The 22562-nt window shown below is 37.1% G+C and overlaps 1 protein-coding gene across 1 annotated transcript in view; it reads right to left on the bottom strand.

The window, feature by feature from the left end:
* Positions 1-22562, bottom strand: part of LOC150091201 (uncharacterized) — a 205526-nt gene that overhangs the window by 60321 nt on the left and 122643 nt on the right. Inside the window, exon 4 of the mRNA XM_090382766.1 lies at positions 18273-18470. Within this exon, the coding sequence (XP_090238892.1) occupies positions 18273-18470 (198 nt within the window). The remainder of the gene's footprint in view (positions 1-18272; positions 18471-22562) is intronic.

The following is a 22562-nucleotide window of genomic DNA, read 5'->3' as shown; positions in this document are numbered from 1 at the left end:
CAAATGCACCAAAATGCATAAAGCAGCAGTAAAGGATGCAAAAGTATATAAGTATGTAAAAATAGATAAGTCTGATAAAGTTTGCATACATGGAGGTGAAAACTACACAAAGTGCTGTGGACTAGAAGGGTAAAGATAGTAGAAAAAAATGTGTTATAGATTTGAAAAAGGTAAAAGAACGTTAATTTCCTAAAAGTTATGATGAATTAAGAAAATTATGGGCTGAATTGCCAATTTGGACGTGAAGGAACTGTAAAGTAAAATTTTTAATACCAAATGATTAAACAATTTAAAGTAAAATATAACAAAAGGTGGCAGAGCTGTCATCAGATATGGGTGGGCAAATTTAGTTATAAGTTAAATACAGGAAAGGCAAAAATGCAAGTCAGACGTCAGCTGAAGTAAATATTGATACATGGTCAATAACCATGTATCAATACATGGTTATTGTAGAAGAAATGTGAGATAAAGCAAAAAGAATAAAATTAGCACATTCTTTTATCTTTTAGAGTATGGCAAGGTAGACCCAATGCAGTGTCAATGATATGAAAAGTATTAATATAAAAATAAAGATAAGGCTAAAAAATATAATTTAAGTGTTTTCAGAATGGTAGTAACCTCCAGAAATCTGTAGAAATTTTGTGGAAAACGAGAAGAATTAAAATAAATAGGTACAAGCACACGGTATAGGGAGAGTATTAAATTGAGGATGGGGAAGGGATAAAGGCTTAGTTAAATAAACACGAAAATAGTGATAATATTAGGATAGTTGGAACGTTCGTGTCACCTTTGTATTACACCAATAGCTCTATGAACGGGAAGAAGGGTAGAAATAGAAAGTAGAAAGGTAAAATTTATAGAAAAAGTTATTAAAATATACTGAGCTAGCTGGGGTTGTAAAGCTTTTAGAGTATGGCAAGGCAGACCCAATGCAGTTCGTCGTTGTTGTTGTTATTTGGTTTTTAGGAGCATTAGCAACTAAGGCCATATTGCTCCGGGATATGCAGTGGTCATTCTCTGACCTTTCTGCATCCTCCATATTTGGTGGTGACGGGCTCAAACCCGGGTCTAATCAGGAAGCATGTGCTACGCACTGCTGCTCCTTCCCACCTGGCTATGGAGACGCCCCCAATGCAGTGCCAATGATATGAAAAGTATTAAGGTAAAAATAAAGATAAGGCTAAAAAATATAATTAAGTGTTTTCAGAATGGTAGTAACCTCCAGAAATGTGTAGAAATTTTGTGGAAAACGAGAAGAATTAAAATAAATAGGAACAAGCGCATGGTATAGGGAGAGTATTAAATTGAGGATGGGGAAGGGATAAAGGCTTAGTTAAATAAACACAAAAATAGTGATAGTATTAGGATAGTTGGAACATTCGTTTTACTAAGGGCTCTGGCTTTGTAAATGGTAGTATAAAAATTAGATGAAACCAAATGCTTGTATTGCAGGGAAAAAGCAGATGAAAAAATATGTAAAACAGACCTTATTATATATGTAAAAACAGTATTTCGAAGTGGAAGGAATACCGTGGGAAATTAAAGTACACATACACATATTTAGTAGAGTAGATGAATGTATCTAAATCATAAATACATTAGACAGCTACAGGATAAAGCAATTTATAGCAGCATGACAGACTTATAGAGAGCTGTGAAGAAATGGAAATAGTGACCTCTATAGTCGTATTTTGAACAAATAAGAGTGTAAAGATACATAAGAGTAGCGTTAGAAAAGAGAAAGTTTATCTATAATGTAGAAATGTGGTTGGAATAAAAGGACTTTACCGATATAAAGTCAAAAGATATACAAAAATAAAAGTATTGAACACAGCCATAATAAAATGAATAGAAAGTAAACCAAGTGATATGGCTAAAATATACTTAGCAAAAAAGGATGTTGTATAATCCTAGTATAAAAATCGAAATTATATCAATTAGGTGGTATAGCTCACACATAGAAATTTTTTAATATCCAGGAAATTAGTAATTACATATGTAAGCATAAACAGCAGTAAATATGCAAACAACAACATAAAATCCTGAGATGGAGAAGCCAGAGTAAGACTTATGGATTATAACCTGTAGTCCAAAATGGAGTGAAACAAACTGAAGTAATATCAGTAATCATTTCTGCAAAAATATATAAATCTATTGTTGATAGAGTAGCATAAATCCAAAAGTAGTTTCAGAAGTGAATCCAAAGGTGAAAGGGTATAATAAGAATCCTTAGCAGGTTTTTAATGAGGCAATCTAGTTTAAATCCAGTGATGAAAGAATAGGAAATAAATCCATGGATGCATATAACTAGGTGACTGTAGATCCAATGGTGGGGTAATTAGGCAGACATCAAATCCTAAGGAGACTGTAGAAAATAAAAATTTATACAAAAGTTATTGTAATATAGAGTCACAAAGATCCATGGAGTTGAAGAATCCAAAAATGAACAAGTTTTTTTTTTTTTTTTGTTAGTTGTTGGTGCATCGGCTTCTTTGGCCATATTTCATCTTCCAAGGTTTTTGCATTTTCTACTCTGATCCAAGCCCGAGACCTTTGGGTTGCCAGGCAGACACTTTACCCACCCAGCTAGCCCAGTCGGCTAAATGAACAAGTACTGAATAAAATTTCGGTAATAATGAATATGCACAATAGTGAATGAAATTAGTATACATCTAGAGTAAATAAATCCAAAGGTGGATATTCAAAGGTAGAGTTGTAAGGTATCAAATCTTTTTGGATTCAAGATCCAAAAAATGCAAAATACCAACATATATCTGTGCCTGAAAACAAAAATGAAATGTCAATAGTCTCAAGATGGGAAGTAAATTATGAAATTTCATGAAGGATTGTTAAAACACATATCAAATGAATACATGACAGAAGTGAATACTTAAAAAGTAGGAACTTAGTGAGTAAAGAAACAAAGTAATCATTCCAAAGAAAAAAATTCATAGGAAATCATGTACAGTTATTACTTATCAAGTAATGGAAATCCCACCAAATAATATTACAACTGTACAAATACGAACAGAACTGACCAGTTCATAGTAAATTTTAGCTGAATTTATTCTTGATCAAATTGGAAACTATATTGAAACAGTATTTTATAAAATAAATAGGGATGTTATTATTAATTAACTTATTGTAAAGAAGTTGAAGAGCTTTGGTGAACAGTAAATGGTTGCTGCATATGTTAGCCAGTCTAATAGTTTGAGTACAAATTATATTTTTATAAATTTTGTTGGAAATATTAGAGTGCAAATTAGTAAGGTAGATGACAACAAAGTTGAATTTATTTATTTTATCATATATGTCAATATTATATGGAAGGGAAGCATTGCTAAGAGTAATATAGAGGTCAAGAAAGTTGGTTGTGTGATTAGTAAAATTTTCTTTATTCAGTTTAAGTTCATTGGGGTAAATAGCTTTGGCTAATGGTTCAAAGTTTGTATTTAAAATCAGGATGTCATCTGCAACTGAATGCTAAAAAGTTATGATTAGGGTTGTTTGTGGTGTACAATTCTTCATAATAGTTTAAAAATAGGTTGGATACTAAGCTGGAAATTTGGGAACCCATGGGCACACCAATGGTTTGTTTATAAGTAAGTTTGCCATCAAAGATATAGTTATTAAGTAAACAGATTGACATAATTGTCCCACATATTATCACTTATATTCAATTTATCTTTGTATCTGTGATAAAGTTGTTTTAGCAAAAATACCAGAATGTCATGTGGGATTGAAGCGAAGAGGCTGGCGAAATCAAAAGTTTCAATGCTGGTTATGGTAATATCAGATTTGAAGGTGTTGATGACAGCTTGTTTATTGTTTATGATCCAAGTAGATGTAAGGTTGTTAAAAATAGAATTGAGTTATTTGAAAAACTGTTTACCTGGGAGGTAGCAGCCACTATTTTTGGAACTAGTATGTAGATAAAGCTTCTAACAACTTTACTATTTTCAATTTCATTTTTAAGCTGATTATAGTAGAATTGCCTGCAAAAGATAGCAAAGTTGTTAGAAGCTTTATCTACTGGCGTATTGATAAAATTGTCCTGCAATTCTTTTATATGTTTCCTAACATTGCAGTATGGTGTGTAGAAGTTATTGTACAGTTTGTAGGCATTTGAGACAGCTTATACATGTCATGATAGATGATGGTGATCCAGTATTGGAATGATTCATGTGGGATGGTGTATTTAAAAGCAAGTTTGTTAGCCAAATGCATTAACATTAGATATAATTCTCTGTTGATGTTATTCAGGTTAGCCTTATTTATAGGTCTGTATTTAAAACCTTTGCTCATAGCAGTTTTTTGATCATGGCTCTTTATGATATTAAGATTGTCAGTAATAATATGCCCTTGATATTGATCAATATATGGCACATAGACAGGATTACTGCAATGGCATGGGAGATCTGTAAGTAGAATATTTCTTATGTTGGTAGCATTTACGTTGTTTGTAGTTACAGATTTTTAAACCTAATGGAGGATCATACTTGTAACAATGATGTATACTGAATTTGTATAGGCTGTGTAGATAGTAGGTTATTATGTTTATTGAGTAAGGAAGACCAGGATATTTTGTCGAACCATTTTGTGCAAATTTGATTTTGCTAATCATGCAAAAGAACAAAATTAGCACATTCTTTTACAGTATGTACAAGGTAATCTTGTCCATGCTGTAAAAGAATGTGCCAATTTTATTCTTTTTGCTTTATCTCACATTTCTTCTATTGTTATGGATAAGTATAGAAACACAGTTCCTGATACATGGTCAGGTATATCATACATGAATGGACTTGAAAGGACTTTAAATAAATATCAACAAAAGCGGGGACATAAATGTATACCCATATAAGTAATAGTAGAATAAGAATCTTTTTATAATCTGTTCCAACTTTCTCATTAATTCAAGTAACCTTATTTATATAAAACTGCTTACAGGAAATTTACATAGCCAGAATTAAGAAAATTTGGGGAAATATTTCTAAATGTTTGTTTCTCGTATTGTTTAAACAACTTATTAAAAATGCACGTTTTTATTAAGAAACCAGAACAGTCCGTGGTGTAATTTAAAAGTGGTACTAAATATCATTTTAGTTGCATTGCGAAACATGTTTGTATAAATATTACAATAGGAACCTTGTAATTTGTCTCATCATGGCTGGGGGGAGTGGGGGTTAATGAAAAGATGGTTTTTTTAAAAAATGGCATTTTTGGTTTTATTGAAAATCCTTCATTAAAACTAAAACAATGTCAATCACTTCGGTCATTACATTTTCTAGCAATAAGAGTTGTAATCTTTTGTACTTGTTATATAGATGGTGGTAGATGACTTTCACTAGGTGGTAGATGACTTTCATCAACCGGTGAAATACCACCACTTTGCTTATTGGAGGCTTGAAGTGGTGAAACCCATGTTTAGTCTCTAGAGCAAAGTTTCCGGCATCCCCCTCACCCCTTACTTCTCCTTCAACCCATGCACAGTACTAAGTACTATAGGTTTTGATGCCTTTCGTGTTTGGGGTTTTCATAAAAAAAAAAAAAAAAAAAAAAGGTGTAGTCCCCTAATGAATTACCTGACCATGTATCAATATTTACTTCAGCAGACATCTGACTTTGCATTTTTGCCATCACTGTATTCAACTTATAACTAAATTTATCCACACATATCTGATGACAGCTCTACCACCTTTTATTATATTTTACTTTATTTTGTTGAATCATTTGGTATTAAAAATTTTACTTTGCAGTTCCTTCACGTCCAAAATGGCTTTGAAATTCAGCCCATAATTTTCTTAATTCATCATAACTTTTAGGAAATTAGCATTCTTTTACCTTTTTCAAATCTACAATACTTCTTTTTTCTACTATCTTTACCCTTCTAGACCTTGGCACTTTGTGTAATTTTTATCTCCATCTATGCAAACTTTATCTATTTTTACATGCTTATATACAGGGTGTTTCAAAAATGGTCAATAATTTAAAGTGCAAACTAAAATAAGCAAAAAAGTCCCAGTGAACATCGGGCAGCAAATGAACCGTTTTGGAGATAATGCACATTTTCTGTTAAGATCCGCCACTGACTATGGGAGCACTCTGGGAGGGTAGTCTATATTGCTGAGACATTTTACATCACCAATTACTGTACCCTTACAATACCCACACTGGGTATTGTAAGGGTACAGTAATTGGTGATGTAAAATTCGCCACACACTGCTATGACTCAGTACAAGCAGAGCAACCCTCCTTGTCGAAATTCCTGGATTTTGTTCTATTCTTTCTAACACCCTTTCCTCAACACCAGGTGTTATGCTTCTGGGCCTACCTATTCGTACTCCATGTGCGAAGGGTCCATGTTCTCTAAGGCGTTGATGTACCCTGATGAATGTTCGCCTGTTGGGCTGCCTTTGACGAGGAAATGATTCTTGGTACAAACGTACAGCCTCTAGTGCACTGCCTTTGGCTTTACCATACATGAAGTGCATGTCCACATACTCTTCATTGCTGTAACCTATTTCCATATTGACTATCCTTTGACAAGTACTAGTATGCCTGCTACACCTCAGAACATTGAGGGAGGGGAAAGGGACAGAATGAGCATAACCTAACCTAAACAAACAAATCAGTGGTGGATCCCAACTAGAAATGTGCAATATCTCGAAAAAGATTCACTTAAGAACCATGTTTCTAGTCTCTTTTTTTTTTTCATATTATAGTCTGTACAGCTCACCTTTAAATTATTGACCATCACTTTTGAAACATCCTCTGTGTGTGTGTTCACACACCGATGAGCCAATTAGGCGCAGCAGATCGGAGTTCCTGTTCCAACACAAATCCTCAATGGGATTGATGTCTGGGGAATTTGGAGGCCAGGGAAATACCTGGAAGTCTTCCTCATGTTCCGTGAACAAGTCTCAAACAATCCAGACAGTGTGGCATGGCCCATTATCCTGCTGAAAGACAGCACCACCAGAGGGGAAGACCATTGCCATGAAAGGGTGTACCTGGTCAGCAATGATGTTTAGGTAGGTGGTAGACATCAGAGTGCACGGCACATGGATGACCAGACCCAGGGTGCCCCAGCGGAACATCATCCAAAGCATGACACTGTGTCGCCACCAGCTTGTTTTCGTCCCACAGTGCATCCAGGTGCCATCACTTCCCTAGGTAAATGACACACACGTACACGGCTGTCCACATGGTGCAACAGGAAACGTGATTCATCAGACCAGACGACCGTCTACCAATCGCTCAAGGTCCAGTTTTAATGCTCGCGTGCCCATTGTAGGTGCTATTGCCGGTGAACCATGGTTAGCATGGGCACTCTGAGCAGCCTGCAGCTATGCAGCCATTTTCAGCAGGGTTCAATGTACTGTGTTGTGACACATTATTCCCATCACCAGCATTCCAATTACTGGCAAGTTGCACCACAGTCGTCCTTCTGTTGCCACATACCACTCAAGAGAGCCTTTGCTCACTTCGAGCATCGATGAGCCGTGGTCATCCAACACCTTGTTGCAGTTCGTGGGTTCCCCCTCCTCGAACCACTTTCAGTAGGTACTAACCACAGCTGACCATGAGCACCCCACAAGCTGTGTTGTTTCGGATATGGTCTGGCCATTACAATTTGGCCTTTGTCAAACTCACTTAAGTCCACTGCCGAAATCTGAAGAACAAGAGTAACACTGATTAACAGAGCTCAATATCAGGTGTTTTTTATACCATGTCCTGACCCATGCATGTGCCATATTTCACCTGCAGTTGCTTTGATTTGCATAACGACTTGCTGGTCATAATGTTTTGGCTCATCAGTGTGTGTGTGTGTGCGTACATATACCCCCAGGGGTTCACATCTGGTGAGTATGGGCTTGGCACACCCAGGGTCCTGAGCTGGATATCATCATTCTTCTCTTTCTTGGTGATTCCTTTCTACTTTCTCTTTCTCTCTCTCTCTCTCTCTCAGGGTAATAGGGAAAATTTTTTTTTTTTGCCTGGTGCAGCATAAGCCTCAGGCTTCCTTGCACCATATGGCTAATAATAATAATAATAATAATTTGATAATAGTTTAAGTAAATTAGGTACGTGCTGTTTAATAGTATATTATGTTAGATGTTATGGTGGTGTCCGAAAATATAAATCCGATTCTATATAAATATAAGAACATATGTATATTAACTATCTGCTCAAATTATACCCGTAAATCAAAGCACCAATTAACTCTATAATAGCCGATACATAATATTATTTAGGATAATATTATCCTAAATTCCAGTATTATCTTTATGATATACCAGGATCCCTTACTATAAGGGACGGGATGTTACGCTCCCGGTATTATCCTACGTACCTTTGCATTAACACTATTTCTTTACTTTTAACTATTGACTATGAATCCTATTTTTCTTACCTCATGAACTATTTAGAGCAATTCGAGGAGGATTGAGGTACTATTACTATACTTATACCTTACTTCAGCGATAACTTCTTTTGTACCTATTTATATGAAAATTATAGATCGATATTGGTTCTCTTTTCTCTTTATTCTAAATAATTGCTTCTTCAATTTTTCTATATATGAATTTTAGCTATCAGTCGGGCTAAATGTTATCTTGCCTGTTAACAGCTAAATTATCCACTTAACCACTAAACTTTTAATATTACATATTTGACCATGTTAAACAGGCAGATGACAACAGAAACTGATAGTTCTGTTAATTATGAGTGGGATATATTGAGAGGGTTAGCCCTCGACAAAGTCCCTTTCAATGTATCCAATTACCAATAATTAACATTATGTATTATACTATTATTACTTTGTTTTACTAATGATTATTCTTTACTAGGTTTGGCCATGGGGGCTGGTATCGGCTATTATAGAGTTAATTGGTGCTTTGATCTACGGGTATAATTTGAGCAGATAGTTAATATACATATGTTCTTATATTTATATAGAATCGGATTTATATTTTCGGACACCACCATAATATCTAACATAATATACTATTAAACAGCACATACCTAATTTACTTAAACTATTATCAAATAATTATATTATGACGGATGTAATGTTCTATCTAATATAGATGGCATTAATCTGATCAGGATTATATTACATAAGATATTTATAAATTGTGCCTATTATAGATATATATACATACATACATATACAGGTTGTTCCTGACTTTACAAGTTAATTTGTTCCTAGCACACTCGTAAAGTGGAAATTTATGAATCTATTTTCCACAGACGTAATGTTAAAAACAGAGGTTATGTTCTCAACAATGAAATTTGACCAGAATAATGTTAAATAAACGTCAATAAATAGTAGTTTATGCTTAAACAATGATTTATTTGTCCAAAGAAATGAAAACAACCTTTAAAATCAAGCAATGTATACTAATAAAGAAATTATTTATGTCATACATATGTTTAAGGATGCTTATTCTTCATCATCACTAAATGCACACTCGTTGAAGGTTTGTCACTTGTTGATGGTTCATCTCTCATTGTTGGCTGGGCACTCATTGTTGGAAGCACAAGGAGTCATTGTCTTCTTCAGAGATGCTTCAAGAGTCAGTTGTTTCCAAGACAGTCTTCTCTTTTCTATTTAAATTTCATGATAGTATGCATAAGCATTTTTTAAATCTGTAGCAACTTTTCTAGTGCACTTGACATTTGAATCTTGTGACTTGAAAATCTTAATTGCTTTTCTATGTGTTGAAAAGCTTCGTCAAGCCCCTTGAGAGTGAAGGAACAAACAGGAATTTCAGCTAGTAAATCTTCTTTTTCTTCATTTATGAGCTCTCCATTGTGTGCTTGAAGCAGATCAGTGTCAGTTGTAGAAACCTCAAGCTGCAATTAGTTAGCAATATTAATGTTCATATTTTCAATTTTGCTGATACTTTAAAAAAATAACTCTTAAACCAGGAAACTCATAAAGCGGGATCTGCCTCTCTGTGTGTGTGTGTGTGTGTGTGTGTGTGTGTGTGTGTGTGTGTGTGTGTGTGTGTGTGTGTGTGTGTGTGTGTGTGTGTGTGTGTGTGTGTGAGTATTTAAGCAGTATTGCAATCAGTAGCAAAGACTTAACTTAATCATATTTTATTAAACTTCTTTCTGCCCTAATCATATTTTTATCTATAAAAATCTTTACACATTAAATTTATGTTGATTTTATATACTATAATATCATTAATTTTTATATGCAGACAGTTTCAGCCACCTGACCAATAAATATTAACAGGACGAAGTATCATTCTAAACACATATTTTAATTAATCCAGTGAATGAAAACTATATTCCAAGAAAATTATAGTTTTTACTGTGAGTGACAGTACATTATAAATTACAAAATCTTTTAATTGACATGGAAGTTAGTGCAAGTACATCATTTCTATTTTGCAACCTGAAGCTTATAGCTCTAAAGTTCCTTAAAATCTTTAATGAAATACAGATTTTTGTCAAATATTTTTTCTCAAATTGTAAATTTTTTTCAAATATAATATCAGTATGGCAGAGGTGAGATCTGGTAACCAGATATTGATTCTGAATAATGATTTGCAAATTTTCAAAAATATTCTTTCAAGATTTCTACTATAACAATGACATACACTCACTCACTTGGCCTTTTCTTCCAGAGCATTAGCACAGTTGTTGTTGTTGGGTTTTTCGGAGCATTAGCAACTAAGGCCATATTACTCCAGGGATATGCGGTGGTCATTCCCTGACCTTTCCGCATCCTCCGTATTTGGTGGTCACGGGCTTGAACCTCAGTCTAATCAAGAATCGTGTGCTACGCACTGGTGCTCCTGCCCACCTGGCTACTGAGGTGCCCATTAGCACAGTGCAGAAAACTAAGTGAGTAGTGGTCTTAAGATACCTGTTTGTTTGTTTTTTCTCTCTCTCTCTCTCTCTCTGCTTTATATACAGGAAGGCAAACAAAAAGGCACAATTTAATTTTCAAGTTCTGCTCCTGAAATGCAAACTTCAGAAGAAAAAATTACCAAAAAAACATAAGCTCTGTTAAACTATCATCATTCCTATTCCAAAATGAATTTTTTAAGCCAAGTAAACAGACTAAATAATAAGCTTCTGATAGTTTGAAAGGGCATCTCATTCAAAACAAACACCCATTTAAAGAAGCACTGGAATGAGTTTGTGTGTGCTTTATTCCACATACAGGTTGTATGTTACATGATTACAGAGTATCAGCTGACTGCAGAATGTGTTAGCACACTGTCTGCTGCATTTGCTGTCTGCATTGTTATTTCAATACATGAATGTTTTGCACATAAATATGGTTTTACTTGTGGAGCAATGTGTTTTTAATGGTTAGAAGTTATTTTTTGTCTAAATCTTATGTGTTTTCTGTGCAAAATATCTACACAAGGATCCTCTGTACAAATAGTCAACAGTGCACTTAATAAATTTAAAGAAACAGGCAGTATTTTTAATTGGACTTGTACAAGTACTACGTGACAAATCTGTAGACAATTCTATCTTTACTGCAATTGCTAACCAAATCAATTCGAAGATTAGCTGAAGAGAAATGGACATCTAGAGGAGATATTTATAATGTGAAAATATTAAATCACTTGAAATCTTACCAAAGTCAGGTAATAAATTAACCACTGATTTGCTTAACAAATGCAATGTTGTATTAACTCCTGAATGTTATTCATAATAACACTGCTATCCTAGACAACTCCGCCATGGACGGTCCCAAGCCTGGCTGCGAGAGGAGGAGGGTGGTCATCCTGCCGAAATGACCAGAACCGGGAAACCGGGGAAACTAGGCAAGAAACCGCATGGAATTCGGAACAAGATCTTTCAACAATGTGTGCCAGTGTTTCACCCAGGGTGCCAGTGTGAAGTGGACCACTGGCCACAGCAGTAAGCTTACTACGCCGAAAAGGGCAATTAACATTGGCGAATGGAATGTTCAAACCGGGCACCACGTTGGACAAAAGGAAATCATCGCCCAAGAACTACTTAGGTGCAAGATATCAATCGCGGCATTATCCAAACTAAGGCTCACTGGGTCTGGAACGATGATCATCCAACCACCAGCACCTAGCGAAGCGGTTACTATTCTACTCTGGTGGCGAGAAATGAGAAGCAGGAGTGGGCTTTATGGTAGATGTTCAGGCCACCAGTAGTGTGGTCGCTTTCCAACCAATATCAGACCGCCTGGCAGTCCATACTGTCAAGACCCATATCATCTCCACCTATGCACCAACTGAGACTAGCCTGGACCCGACCATGATTTTTACAACCAGCTCCAACATACGCTGAATTCAATTCCACAGACAGAAGTGATCATCCTCGCAGGTGACTTTAATGCCCACCTCCAGGGGCTCACATCTGGTGAGTATGGGCTTGGCACACCCAGGGTCCTGAGCTGGATATCATCATTCTTCTCTTTCTTGGTGATTTCCTTCTATTTCTGACTATCTCTCTCCCTGTCAGGGGTAACTCAGAATTTTTTTTTTCTGGCTGGTACAGCAAAAGCTTCAGGCTTCCTTGCACAATACAGCTAATTACAACAACATTGGTGTGGACAGATCTGGTTGGGAAACAACAATGGGCAAGTTTGGTCATGGGAAGATCAACGACAACGGACTACATCTGTTGTCCTTTGCCGCATCTAACAACCTGATCATTGGAAACAGCCATTTCCAGCACCCTCAAAAACATCAACTTACATGGCGAAATCCATCTGGCAAGGACTCGGCAATCCTGGACTACATTTTGATCAACGCCCGATTTCGCTCATCACTCGTGGACGTCCGTGCCATGAGGGGACCTGATTGCGGATCTGATCACTACCTCATCCGGGCGAAGGTGCAGCTCAAACTACGACATGCACCTTCGCCCGGAGGTGCATGTCGCTGTGTACCCCAGCTACACAATACCTTCAAGTTTTGGTAGACTTGCTCCCGGACGAGAAAATAATCATAGGGGGAGATGTCAATTGCCGATCCCCCACCTGGCACAGCCTGACTCCGGACAGAAGCGGAACTCGGAACGGGCAAATACTAGACGAATATCTTTCTAACTCCCCGATCATGGTACTAAATCGGCCGCACCAACTGCCCATGTTCTGTAACACACTGTGGGAGGCCACGATCGACGTCACGCTGTCCACTAGGAACGTCGCAGGCTATATAAAGGATTGGCTTGTTCGGGATTCGTGGACAACGTCCGATCACAGAGTGATTACCTATCAGATAGCAAGGTCACTTGACAGAGCCCCAATATCCAAGCAAATACAAAGCCGCTATGCCATTCGCAAAGCAAATTGGGAACGTTTTAAGGAAATCCTAATACCAGCAACGGCCCAACATCTAACTGAGACAAATCAGCTCGAGGAACCCAATAAAACCCAAACTAAAGTAACCAAGATAATAACAGAAGCCAGCAATGCAGCAATAAAAAGAAGAAGCCTGATCCGGGGGGGGGGGGGCTGTCCCGTGGTGGACCCTGGAAATTCAACAGCTCAGACGGGAAACAATTAAAAGAAGAAAACAATTCCAACGGGCAAGGCGCACATGGCCGGCCCATGAGGTTGAAGCTTTAAGGGAAAGATATAGAGAAGCCAGAAACAGCTACACAAATGCGATCGTCAAGAGCAAACGCAAGGCCTGGGAGACCTTTGTTAGCACAACAGGGAACACCGAACCCTGGGGTGTGGTATACAAGATAGTGACGAATAAACTTCCCAGGGGGGAAGTCATTTCAACCACCCAGACACCACAAGGTGATTATACCACCACGTGGCAACAATCTATAAGCAATATATTGGATGCCATCTTCCCGAAACCAATAGAGCCAACACTGCCAGAGCAACTTATCATCTGTCAAGATAATGAAGTTTATTCAACAGACACTCAGGAGCCACCCTTCACACGGGATGAACTACAACAAATGGCAACCCTGATAAGAAATAATAAATGTCCAGGCCTGGACTACTTAGAACCCGAAATTATTAAGAAGACCGTGGAGATCGTTCCAGACCTCCTCTTACACCTATATAACAGCTGCTTGGCTAAGGGCATCTTCCCCAAAAAATGGAAGACAGCAAAGGTAAAATTAATCGCCAAAAATTCGAACAAACCACCCCACCTGCCAAACTCTTATCGGCCAATAGCCCTACTGCCGGTTGCAAGCAAACTGCTTGAAAGACTACTCTGCACAAGGATACATCAGCATTACCAGGCAGCGAAACTCACAGAGACATCGCAATACGGATTCAAGAAGGGTTCGTCTACTGTGGAAGCCTTGCGTAGCCTATCGGAATTAGCAGCAAACTGCAATAATAAATATCTTCTAGCCATCTCCGTTGACTTCGCTGGGGTGTTCGACACCATTTGGTGGCCGAGCGTACTGGCAAGACTAAGGCTGGCACAAGTGCCGATCAACTTATACTCCATAATTAGGTCATATCTCTCCGAGAGACGCATCATCGTGGAAGCACCTTATGGTAGAGTGAATCGTGATGTCCACAGGGGCTGTCCCCAGGGTTCTGTTCTGGGGCCGCTCCTGTGGAATATGGTTTTGGATGGGTTCTTGGCTTTGCACCTCGGTGATGTGCGTTCCCAGGCCTTTGCTGATGATTTGGTCCTCACCATTGCTGCAGATAGCCGGGCCCAGCTAGAGGAAAAGGCCAATCAGGCAATGCTGATATTGCAAAACTGGACCAGAACCCACTGCCTGACGATATCAACAACAAAGACGTCCTCCGTCTGCTAAAAGGCAAGCTTGATATACGTAGACCGCCACAAATAAAGGTGGGACATACCACAATAAAATTAGTGACCCAGTTAAAATATTTAGGAGTTATACTGGATGGTAATCTTACCTTTAAACACCATCTAATTTATATCAGAGCCAAAATCAAAAGATACTCTGGATTGGTGGCTAGGATCGTCAGGCGGGACTGGGGGTTAAACCAACGCACCCTGTCATTGTTTTATAAAACAACCTTCCTACCGATCATCACTTACGCCTCAGCAATATGGTTTTCCAAAACAGGAACTGTAGTAAACCGACGCATCCTTGATGCAACGCAAAGAACAATCCTACTGACAGTTACACGTGCTTGTAGGACAACCAGTACCCACGCGCTGCAGGTCTTGGCCGGAGCTCTTCCCCTTGACTTAGAGATCATGCGTAGGGGAATGAACTACCACATAGAGAAAGGAATAGCTTGTACATACCATGGCTATACTGTGGACGTTAATGCACCACAAAAAAATGAAAAGACAAGGCTGCAAAAACACCTGATGCAAGTTTGGCAGGAGCGTTGGGCCAACTCAAATAAGGGAAATATCACCAGGAAATTCATTCCGAACATCGACAGGATGTACCCCAGTCCCCCAACTTGGTTTCAACCTGGCTTATACACCACCTATTTATTGACTGGTCACGGGGCCTTTAAAGCCAAGCTGGCAGCGCTGGGGATTGAGGTGGATCCGAGATGTGCCTGTGGGGAGCTTGAGTGCTGGGAGCACATTATGTATGATTGCACCCATTATGAGGACCTCAGGTGCAGACTGATCACTGCAATACACTACCTCCCCAAGAACTTGGAATCACATCTATTGGACTCACTTGAGGAATACAGGGAGCTAAAGGAATATGCCCAAAAACTATTTGGTAGGCGTAAAACACTGATAGCCATCTACAGAAGAAGATAAAAAAAAAAAAAAAAGAGAGAGACACAGAACCCGCGTGGAGAGGACTCAAGGAGAACCTCGCCCAGGAACCTGCTTACTACTAATCATCTAAAACCAGCGATCGCAAGAATAACCCCATGGAGCTGCGGATCTTCCCATGATGAAGAGAACCACAGCCATAGCTAACAGACCAACAATGGACCTGACCAGTGTTCATAGCTGAGGAAAAATATGGATATCAATGACAGAGAAGACCAACGAAGATAGAGAAACTCCAAGTTGCTGCCTCAACGGAGCCATATTGGCTCTATGCTCTGCACTCTCTTGTGCAGTGCAATTCTTTTACTCCCACTCCCGGCAGGGGAGAGAGGTGACGGCTTGCTGTCGCCTCTCTTCCCTGCCACACCATTTCTTCCCTCTGGTGGGGCATGGGCATGCCTCACTGAAAAATTGGGGGTCACCTACCCTATCGACCCTCTTCTTCCTATTTCACCCCCCAGCCTTCACTCTCCCCTCCCAGCACTTTTTCTTGCACAGCGTATAGCCCTACACGTCCAAATTTAAAATACACCAAAAAATTTCGCCCAACCTTTTAGGCACTTTAGAAACAGGCTTTCAGCGTCAAACCCCATATTAGTGCTTTAATGTAAGTGATTTAAAATCAACCGCGGTCGTTCCAATTTTATTTTAGGTCCTAGCCACTAAAATCCCAGGAAAGTAAGTGGCAGGACCTGCCAGAGTACAATTGACTCAATGGCAACACCCGGCTAGCCTCCACGTGGCGAGGTATGGGCAACGTCTGGTCCCATTAGGGGCCTGGCGGCCAATAAGCCGGATAAACAATGGGCACAACATATAACACTACTCATGACCCACACACTTCTAAATCTCTGGCTTTGACAGGGTACTGTCACCGATACATAGAACATTCGCGGAGATGGGAGAAATCCCAGGAGCCGCTAGACCCTCAATACCTCATACCTCATACCTCTTTGGGTTGCCAGGCAGGCACTTTACCCACCCAGCTAGCCTGGTCGGCATTGGTGTGTGTAATAAGCTGTTGAAGAATACAGGGTCTCATATTTTCCAGGCAAATGCTGATGTTTATCAAGACATAACAATGCAATTTGTCACTCTACTTGAACAAGGAAAAATGGAATGTCTTTTTCAAAAGGACAGAGCAACATGTCATACAATGGAGTGTTTGCATGACTTTTTGATAACAGAATTGTCTCCAAAGGGCTCTGGCCTCCAGATACCTAGAACTATCACCACTTTTAACATTTTTTATAATTTTATAACAATGGAAGTTACATAATCCTTGTAAATACTGTACATGCAAAGTTTATAACAATACTTTTTTTTTAGGGTTTAATTTTAAATGAGACACCATCTCTTTTTCTTCAACAAAAAAAAAAAAAAAAAAGCCATTAGTACTTCCAAAATGTTTAATTTAATTGATCATGTGTATAAACTTAACCAGGAAGTTTTGGAATGCATCAATAACCCGTCATATGTTACATATTCTGAAGAACAAAATTCTTAAAATTACAAAGTTTGATGAATTAGTAATGAAAACGACATCACATCCATGAGCAAAATCAAGACATTGTCTCACCATACAATGCAAACTGGCTACCCACACTGTAATTCTGCCTTCAGCCCACATGAGGGTACTCTGCAGGATAGCACAGTAGGCAGTGGCATAGCTACCATGTAGGCAGGCAAGGCAATTGCCTCCGGGCCCAGGCCCTTTAGGGGCCCGGCATCTTTGGCTGTCTTCTCTTTTTGCAATTTTCATTAATTAAGTAGGGGCCTGAACATGCTCTTTGCCTCCGGACCCAAAAAAGGGTAGCTACGCTACTGACAGTAGGTGCACTCAAAATCTGCAACACTAAGATCACCTATAGATAAATGATATTTGGGATGCATAAATATCCCAGGCTCTTAGTGAACTTATGCACAGTAGTTTTTTGCACTAGAAATGTAAAAATGTAATTTTTACATTTCTAGTGCATTTAATTTTGACATTTTTAAATTTCAAGCACTAGAAATGTAAAAATCTTTTATAAAGTTGTAATAGGTAAATCTAGCTTGAGACTGAAAATGAATTCCTACAAACAGAGATGATGAAAACTACTGAATAAACCAGTACATTTAAAATATCAGTAAACTGAGACAGTTATACATCCCAAAAAGAAACTTTTGTACACTGGGACAAAAAAATTAGGATATCTGGTCATCCCATCCTAAAGGGATAAGTAAAATGACCAAAGATAGTGCATTCTTGCTTGTAGGGAAAATAAGAACCAGGCAGCATAAATATAAGCTAAAATGAATGGACACATAAATATAAACTAACTAAATTTCAGGATGCCTTTTAATTAACAAATTGCTGAACACTAGAATAAATTAGCTGCTATGGTTGCCAAAAGTTGAGAACTTGATGAATTCTTGGTGCTAGGCAGAGCAGATAGGAATTTTTTTTTTTTTTTGGCAGATGCAACAATAACCTAGCTTCCTCATTTGACCAATCTAATATTATTCGAACAGAAAAATTATAATTCATTTAAATTTTAATGAATGATATACCTTGGAAGACTTTTTATCTGAGCGTGACCTGTGATGCTTCTGTTTAATGTGCCTCATAAGAAATTTCATGTCATCGGTTTTGTATGAACATTGTGTACACTGGTGGACGGTAGAACTATGAGACATTTCATGCCGTCTCAAATGGCTGAGTCGAACAGATGTAAAGGAACACTGGTTGCATTTGTGTAATGTTGAAACCTAATTAAAAAAAAGTCGATGAATTACACTATCTATAAAACTATTAAAACCATAAAAAACTATAAAACTTTTAGTGGTTTTTGGATCATTTTCAAAATAGATCTGCCCAGACAAAAAAATTTAGTATTTTTACATTCATAATAGAGGCCCTCTCATCTGATGTGATCAGGACTAGTAGCTGGTTAGTTAATTATTATTATATTTGAATTTGTAATATAATTATCTAGATTTTTTTATTTAGACTTTTTCCTACATATACTTATTTTTCTAAAATGCTATTGACAATTCGATAATTGTAGATTTCTTAAAATACCATTTATAATTGACTCAATATGATAGCATAGCTTAATTTATTATGGTACTCACCTTTTTTTATAATGCTATTGTTATGCAACAGAATCACAACTTTCATGATTTGACTGCAATGCAATAGGAACTCTCTTAACTGACCTTTGCTTAACCAACTTGTGAGATGAACATACACTCTTCCTTTCCCTCTTTAAAACCAACTCTCCCACAACAACAGATATTTTTAAAAAATATCTGTGTATCAATAAATTTTAAATAAAAAAATCTAGATAATTATATTAATAATTCAAATATGTTGTTATATCATACAATTATATTAGTTGCTAATACTGTATTATGAAAAATTATTAAATACTATTAATAATAACAGTAAGTAATATCAATGGAAAATGGAGTTCAATTATAACTGACATTATATAATTATGTTCTGGTCATAAGCAACTTATAGCAATTCGCTATTATGTTCCAGAAACTTGGAATATGCAACTCCCAAAAATAACTAACTAATAATCCTTGTGTTATGAAATTTCAAATTTAACACAAACAATGAAATAAATTTATGTTTATGTCTGTTTGTTTGTTTGTTCCTAGTATAAGCATTTTATGGTGCATCAGCAACTGAGGCTATAATGTGCCAAATCAAAAAGGTATAAAATATAAGAATAAAATAGTATAATTAATTAAAATATTATAAGAGATAAAACAGCTATAAAGCATTCTCGATAAAATTATATAAATTAATATGTTGTAGAAACTTAAAAGGTATCTGAAAAATCGTCATTATACGATAAAATCTGTCTGAGTGTACAGGGATTAGACAGATAGGTAAAACACAAGTGATGATCATTATTAAAATATGCACATTCAATTAAAATATAAGCGGTGTTAAAACAGTGTCATAATTTCTACACATAAGACAATTATCGTCTGTCCTAGGCAAATAGCCATGCATCAAGCAATGTCCTGTGAGGAGCAGTGATAGAACAACTTCCTCTTTACGGTTCCTGCACAAACTAGACTGCCAATGTTCAATTACAGGCTTAATCTCATATAACTTGTTTGAAGCCTGCCCATGCCACGAGTGTTGTCATTGGGAAATTAATTTCTTATGTACTAATTGCTTGTAGTCTGTATAGGGAACTAGCAGGCAAGAATTAAAAAGGGTCACTGATCAAAGGGCTGCATTGTCTACTAAAATCATTTCCTAAGGTCCCAATACGGCTAAGGATCCAGCAGAAATGAATGTCAAAATCAGATTGAGAAAGGAAGTGTAGCTTCTGTTGTAACCAGAATGGGATTGGATGAGGATTAAATCTCATTAATGATAAAACCTGCAATGAACTGAGAGAGTTGGTATATATAATACATATTTGGCTGGTTTGTATATGATCCAAAGCTAGCTCAATGCAGCTCTGTAGTGAATATGCTGCATTCTGGAGAGATCTGCTCAGCTATCGTAGTGTCTGGGAAGACAGCGGCAAATCCCACAGTCATTTCTGACTTCGAACCATCTGTGTAGATTCGCAGGAAATCAGATCAGCAAGCTGAAAAGAGCTGCAAATCTAGTTGTTAAGGGAGAAGTTGCAAGGTGGAACATAAGCATGCCAGGGTGGAACAAGCATGCCAAGGTGGATGAGGTTGATCTGGTGATGGGGCAACATTGTCTAACATAATGTCCAAATCTCTGAGTAGCCATTGGATATGGATACCGAATGGTTAATTGACAGTCTGGTTATTTTCCAAACATGGCTCAAAAATGGGTGCCACAAGGGGTGGCAGGGATTTCAAAGCATGCTGTAGATACAGATACACTGCTACTGGATAATCTGCATAAAATATTAGAGAGACTAACATTATTAAGGTAGGAAAATTGTTTAGGGACAAGAGTTTAAATTTTCCTCATCAGTATGGCTTTCAAAAAAAAAATGTTCTACTGAGGACACCACACAAGATTTAATTAGTTTTAGTGTGAATTCTTCTGACAAATATGTGTTGGCCTTTTTCATAGATTTTGAGGGGGAATTTGATACTGTCTGGTATCAAAGTGTTCTCTGTTCTTTAAGAACTTTGGAATGTCCTAATTTATTGTATCACACAATTAAGAGTTATTAATGGGAAGAAAAATTACTATAAGATCTCAACATTTGAGTTTCAATAGAGACATCAACTGTAGATGCCCCCAGGGGATCGGTATTAGGGGCGGTTTTCTGGAATTTGGTACTGAAACAATGGTTAAGTAGGGATATTCCTAATTTTCACAAGGTTGCTTATGCGGATGATTTAGTTTTGTGTGTAACTGGTAAATCAAGATATATATATATATATATATATAGATATAATGGAATGTAAATTAGAAGTAATTATTAATGATTTGATAAATTGGGCATCAATAGATAAGCTGAAAATCTTTCCTAATAAGCCAGTTATGATGTTGTTAGAGGAAAATTAGACTATAGTAGCTAATTTTTACTATAGTAATTAGTAAAAATTAGCCACCCTGTTTATTAATAAATATTTAGAAGTTATTTTTGATGATAAATTACTGTTCATGCCACACTTGGATTACCTAAGTAGTAAAATTAAAAATTATACTACTTCTATAGTAAGAATTACCAGGAAAGAATGGGGTTTAGGTAAAAGAGTTTACACCTGTATTATAAAACTATCTTTATTCCTATAGTAACTTATGCTGCCTCTATTTGGTATACCCGTACAATTAATGTAAAATTCCAGCTGAAGTTAATGTCTATACAACAAATTATGTTATTAACAATTTTAAGAGTGTACAAGACAGTTTCAACCAATGCTTTACAAGTTATTGCTGGAGTATTGCCACTTGACTTGGCTGTTGTTTATAGGGCATTTTACTACTTCCTACGAAGGGTAGGCAAATCACATTCTTGGGGTTTACTAATGAGCTCTCCATAGCAATTAGTAAGGAGAAGAAAAATATTATTTCAAAATTGGTTGGAATGTGGCAAGCCCGTTGGGATTGTAGCCCGACTGATAGAACAACTTATTTATTTATACCCAAAATGGAGTTCAATTATAATAATAAATTTCATAAATGGTTTTACACAAGCATGGAGATCTTTTATATAATAATTGCCGCATGGGTCTCTAAAAAAGTAAACTATTCAAATTAGGTTTAGAAGAGAAGCCTTATTCTCTGTTCTTATTGAAACATGAGATCATGTGTTGTTTGATTGTTTTCTGTATCAGTGTTTCCCAAACTGGGGTCCATGGGCCCCTGGGGATCCGTAAAATGGTGGTCGACCACCATATACAGATATATAATATATGCATATGTTATAATATATGCACATGTTATCTATAGGGTTCCGCAAACTTTTTTTTTTTTTTTTGAAGGGGTCCGTAGATCTCAGTAGTTTGGGAACCACTGCTCTATATGTGATTATAAAGGTGAGTTGATTAATTTGGTACCAAATTTTGATAGGAGCTGTGAACCCATGTGGTTGTCAAATGCAGATAATTTTTTTTAATTTTCTAGAGATTCTGCAGATAGGTTTTTAATAAAAGGAGACGAATACCTGTTATTGCTGATGTAACTTGATATATCTGTACACTATGTATATATATTTTTTAAATTTAATTATGATTTTGCTGGCTACCTGGTCATCTGGCCAGGAAGCAGGATGTTTGGCACCCCCCCCCCCCAGTAATAGTATTCTTCTCCAGTGGGCGCGATTCCCGCCCCACAACATTTATAGTTTTGCAGGTTTCCAGGTTAGTGAACAACCTGGAAAAAAACTTGGTGTGGGC

The sequence above is a fragment of the Mastigoproctus giganteus genome, chromosome 1, assembly GCF_048544385.1.
Source record: "Mastigoproctus giganteus isolate SK-2022 chromosome 1, ASM4854438v1, whole genome shotgun sequence".
Classification (NCBI taxonomy): domain Eukaryota; kingdom Metazoa; phylum Arthropoda; class Arachnida; order Uropygi; family Thelyphonidae; genus Mastigoproctus; species Mastigoproctus giganteus.
This window is presented reverse-complemented; position numbering and strand designations above follow the sequence as displayed.